Source organism: Quercus lobata, chromosome 2 (genome assembly GCF_001633185.2).
Source record: "Quercus lobata isolate SW786 chromosome 2, ValleyOak3.0 Primary Assembly, whole genome shotgun sequence".
Classification (NCBI taxonomy): domain Eukaryota; kingdom Viridiplantae; phylum Streptophyta; class Magnoliopsida; order Fagales; family Fagaceae; genus Quercus; species Quercus lobata.
Window position 1 is genome coordinate 87,337,661 of NC_044905.1, and position 5,100 is coordinate 87,342,760.

The 5,100-nt window shown below is 34.7% G+C and overlaps 1 protein-coding gene across 2 annotated transcripts; it reads right to left on the reverse strand.

Annotated features, from left to right (window-relative positions):
- Positions 1 to 267: 267 nt before the first annotated feature.
- On the reverse strand, positions 268 to 4,446 carry LOC115977025. Of its 2 annotated transcripts, XR_004088482.1 has the most exons (5): positions 4,303 to 4,446; positions 4,119 to 4,201; positions 3,888 to 3,978; positions 947 to 1,071; positions 268 to 424 (listed from the first exon to the last, which is right to left on the reverse strand). XR_004088482.1 is itself a non-coding variant. In XM_031098647.1 (4 exons), exons 1-4 carry the CDS (start codon positions 4,329 to 4,331, stop codon positions 1,041 to 1,043), a joined length of 234 nt encoding a protein of 77 aa, XP_030954507.1. In that variant the 5' UTR covers positions 4,332 to 4,446; the 3' UTR covers positions 696 to 1,040. The 2 variants fall into 2 exon arrangements, 1 of the variants encoding a protein (XP_030954507.1); XM_031098647.1 differs by lacking the exon at positions 268 to 424 and having other exon boundaries at positions 696 to 1,071.
- Between the last annotated feature and the right edge of the window lie 654 nt (positions 4,447 to 5,100).

The following is a 5,100-nucleotide window of genomic DNA, read 5'->3' on the forward strand; positions in this document are numbered from 1 at the left end:
CAAAAACTTCATTCTGGAGGGAGAGGGGAGATCTAGGTTGGATTGGGAGAGGAGGAAAAATTAAAAACAATATCAATCTTGCTAACAATTTTTGTAATATTGTTGGCCCATCCACAGAAACACACAAGAAAATTTTGTCAATAAGCTATGGAGAATAAAGGTATAAGCCTCCAAGAAACATGTGAAAAGTGCTGGCAAACGGTGGTCCTGGAACATACACCGTCAACTCTTTTTTTTTTCCTTTGATTTGACCCTCAATTAACTTACTAGGAGCAGAAACTCTAAATTTTATTTAACAAAAATTTTGTCATAGTATTATCAAGATAAATTTCAAACATTGCCCATGTAAAATTTTAAATGGATCAGTGACCTGGAATGCATACACCACTGACCAAACACTCTTATAGTAAATTCAGATAGATGCCTGCAAGTGCAACCAGAAATCTGTGTTAGTCCCATGGCAGAAGTTCTACCCAGGCACAGGCAAATAAACTTTGTTTGTGTCAGTCACTTTAAAACCCACCAAACAAGCAATTTTTTTTTTTTTTTTGGCTGAATCACCAAACAAGCATTCACTGTAAAATTATTTATCCCAATATAAGATGCACCATGGCAAGCATGTCTATGAGTCAATGGTAAAGCAGCATTTTAAGACTATACAAGTGGGAAGAAAATGAGGCAAATTCAACCAGACATAACTCATACGTATCAGGTCCATTGGTATTTTAATCATCAATATTAATAATAATGTTTCAAATAATTGAGCATCTATGATTTAGTAAAGCACCATGTCCATTTGGTAATTATTTCAAATTGCTGCCACAGATGCAACACTGGATGTTGATCTCATATTTTTGGCTTAAGGGTAAAAAATAAAAGTACAATATGCTGTAACCACTCCACAATAAATGGAATGAGAAAAATACAATATTAAAATCTTCCTAACCTCATGGTGCAACCAAAACATCTGAACAAGATCCGCAAATATATTATAGTTGGCTGTACTCTGTAGGCCAACAGATCAACCCATGCGCCATGCATCACTTGCTCTCGGCATCGTATATATCTGTTCTGAATATGTCTATCAAGGAAAAACAGAAACACAGAGAGAAGACAACAAATATAGGGTGCTTGTAAACAGTAAGAAAGGTTTCAAGACCACATAGAATTATATATTCTTTATTAGCATTGTACATAAGCTTGGTTATAGTTCCTCAATATTTACAGTGCGTCTTACTTGATAACTATAGTCAGGATAATATACGAAAGCTAGGGCAATTAAATGGTAAAAGCTTAAAGAGAGTATTGGAGCTTCTGAAGTTTGAGTAAAAGATGAAAGAGAATGAGCAAACTCAAAGTCAGATCCAGATCTACATCTGCCAAGGGCAACAATGAAGAGACTCTGATTGAAACTAAGATATTCTTTCTTTTGTTGATTTAATCAATTCACATGCAATAGGAAGGGAAATAAATTAGGCAGTTCATAATAATACAGGAATATTCCAACACCTAAAATGATGGTACTTATGCTCATATCCCATAAAAGTGAGAGCCTTGTGTATTGGGTACAACCCTTTCTTATGCCCAAAGTCATGTGTATGTAGTGTATATCTTTGGGAAGTTATAAACTTTGCACCCTGGTCAGTGCCAACTACAGTCCAAATATTTCTCTGTAGAACTATCATTGCAAAACTTCAAGAAATAGCCTCAGTTCCAACTCTCGGTTACAATATAATGACTCCCTTTCATTTGAATGATTATAAAATAAATTAGAGACAATGATAAACAGAGAGCAGCTCAGATGTGAAATAGATCCTTTTGTTATGAGAGTAGAGAATACTTGAGCAGATGAGATCCCCATAACTTCCGCTAGCAAACAAGTTTTACAAACATTCACCAGAGCATCCCCCTCATACTATCCATACTCTAGATCCTTTAGGGAACCAAACAACCAAAATCCTACAAGGACCTACTGACTCTAAACATCAAAACTTCCTTGAGGATCACATGCTCTTACAAAGAGATGGACATGGTAACATGCTCTTACAAAGACATATTAGTCCTTAATGAACCTTTTTGAGGATGAAATTAATCTTCCATAGAGGGAAATTTTTTTTGATAGATTCAATAGTGACAATAGGGGAGAGGGATTTGAACCCTGAATGTTTCCATTGGAAATACTAGGAGGTACTAGTTGAACTACAAGACTTTTGGCTCCATAGAGGGAAAATTTTACCTCAACATGGAAGCTCATCATAGTGACAGCTGCTTTAGGGTCTGTTTAGATGGATGGAGATTTGGGGCGCCGGGGGGGGTAGGAGGTGGCTGGAATGAACTTTAAAACATAGGGTTAAGTCACAAGAGCCTAGACATGCTTAGAAGGAATAACGATATTAAGCCATGATTCTTAAGTGATTAAAACATCTATAAGTACTTCGATCTACCACATAGAGTGCAATCTAATGTAAGGTGTGATCTAGTACATGCATTTATGCTAAGATATCCATTGTCTAATCACCAAAGAGACCCATATAACTAGAGGAGCTAAGACATTTGTAAGTGTTTGTACAAACTTTGATACTGGTGCTGCAAAGACAATAAAATTGGATCAAGTCCTTTCGGTGTCAACCTGGATAAATATACTAAACCAAAAAAAAAAAACTCACTTCCAAACATGCAAGAAAACAATCTCCAAAGCTGGACCTGCTGCCTTCCCTTACCACAAAGGGCATAAAGGTGTCATGACTCGTGAGCCAATATTATAATCATAACAGTGGTATTCCTTAAAACAAAATCCTTCATTCGTGTATATCCAACAAATCTTTTTTGGAAGAAAAATCACCTAGCTTCCCACAGAAGGAAGTGGCTACTTAATTCAGTAAACAAATGTTGTAAAAACTACAAGCATTTCTAGACATCAAGGCCAAACACCCTTTCTCCATAAAAGAAGTCCACATAGGAATCAGAACAGGAACTGTAGTTCAATTTACAACAACTGAACTCCATAAGATAAAAGATCCCTTGAATCATTATGTCATGAATCTAACCCGCCTTGCACAGAAGGTTAAAACTTAAGTACAACAAAAACAAAAATTTTAGCCAAGAGCCTTGTAGATCAACTAGTTATAGCATCTCTTGGTATTTCAAGAGAGACATCCAAGGTTCAAATCCCTCCCTTCCCCATTGTAACTATTGAATTATAAAACAAAAAAACAAAAACAAAAACCATATATATATATATATATGCACACACATGAGAGTGAAAATAACTCTACTTGTGCCTGTGCTCAGTGTCATATATTTTGTTAATAGTACTTATCAAAAAAAAAAATATATATATTTTGTTAATAGCCAGTCCGAAGCGCAGATAAAGGAGGAGGATTGTGGCAAGTTGACATTTGGCATAAAATTTAGTTACAGCAAGAGGCATTATGCCATGACTTCAACTACAACAAGAAATTTAGTTCAATTTACCACAACTTAACTCCATACAACAAAACATCCCATTAGTCATTATGTCATGAACCTAACACCCAGCTTACACAGGGTAAAAAAATTAAGAAATACAACAAAAGCAAAATTTTTAAATCATGAGTAAAAATAACTCCACTTGTATCTATGCTTAGTCTCGTATATTTTGTTCCTAGCTTGTCCCAAGTCATGAAAAAGGAGGAGGGTTGTAGTAATTTGACAGCCAGGCAGTCAGAGTAAAATTATTATGAATGAGAGTGAAAATAACAATCTCCAATTTTCATATGCCACACAACAAATGTGGTGCAATGCTGCAAATTGTAATCAATACATTCACAATACAATCAATTAGTAAAAGGAACGCAGAATCAGATTGCACTGTAACGCAAGAAAGATAAGAAATTTGAAAAGGATACACCAAATAAAAGCCATGAGCAAATGCCCCAGCCAGCACAATAGTAAACAAACGGTCCCTCAAAACCGGATTCTTCCTCAGGGAGAGTCGAACTGAAAAAATTCAAAACACCCATAAACTAAACACATAGAATAACCAAAACCCATGAAGGAAACATGATCCAATTCAACAAGCACAAAAAAGTTCAAAACTTGATATGTGAAAAAAATAAATAAATAAATGGAAGACTTACTGAGAGGAAGTACAGGAGCATAGATAAGAGGGACCAAGAACTTATATGGGGGTCCCTTGTTTTGCCTCCGTATAGCAGCCTCTCTTTGAGATTTATATACATGCACGCAACTTTAAAACCAAAAATAAAAGTAAAGGAAAAAGATGTTGGTGTTGTGTGGAATTGAATTACGGGGAAGACTTACTGGCTTGAGGGATTGGAGGAAGAGGCCATGGCGGATAGAGATCTGGAAAGATTTGCAGAAGGTGCGCTGAGACAGAGATGCGAATCAAAGATGGTGTGCGTGCGATATAATACAACGTTTTTGGGGTCTGTCTCTGTTAACAACTTTTCTCCGCCTCTTCAACGACGTACCGTTTGACGACATTAAGGTTTTGATAAATAAATAAATTTAATTATTATATAAAAAAAAAAAAAACCTTAGCTAAACGACGGCTCCAAGAATTTTTTCTAGAGTGTCATCGGGGAGGCAAACTTTCTCCATTGACATCCGTTTGATCAAACTTTGTTAAATTGATAATAAAAATGTTGGGCACTAACATACTTTTTACTTAATGACAGGTTTCTAAAATTATTCTCCTTTTCATAATTAAAATTCATTATTTTGAATTTTTAATTAAAGAGTATATTAAAATATTCAAAATGATTTTTACTTTTTTTTTTAATCGGCTGAAAAAAAGATTGATTGTTGCAAGTCTTTTGGTGCTTGATAAACTTCACATTTTAATTATAAATTTATCAGTTATGTTTTTTACTAAACATGGTTAAACTTTGTTAAAGAAAATCTTATACAAATTTAGAATATTCCATTACTAATATAAACAGAATGGGGGTGTTATTTTCTTCAAACTTTAAGGGAGGAAAGTGTTTTTTTTCCTTCAATTTTGGGATAGAGTGTTATTTCCTCAAACCTCAAAAGAGAGGAGCATAATTACCATTTTTTTTTTTTTTTTGTATATACAACTTCCATATTATATATAAC

What these genes read in the sequence shown, in the direction of transcription:
- LOC115977025 (XM_031098647.1), bottom strand. Translation starts at nt 4,331, where the DNA reads ATGGCCTCTTCCTCCAATCCCTCAAGCCA. An exon ending in TCCTCCAATCCCTCAAGCCA is followed by an intron (nt 4,202 to 4,302) that starts GTAAGTCTTCCC and finishes TAAATCTCAAAG; the next exon opens with AGAGGCTGCTATACGGAGGC. An exon ending in TGCTCCTGTACTTCCTCTCA is followed by an intron (nt 3,979 to 4,118) that starts GTAAGTCTTCCA and finishes GAATTTTTTCAG; the next exon opens with TTCGACTCTCCCTGAGGAAG.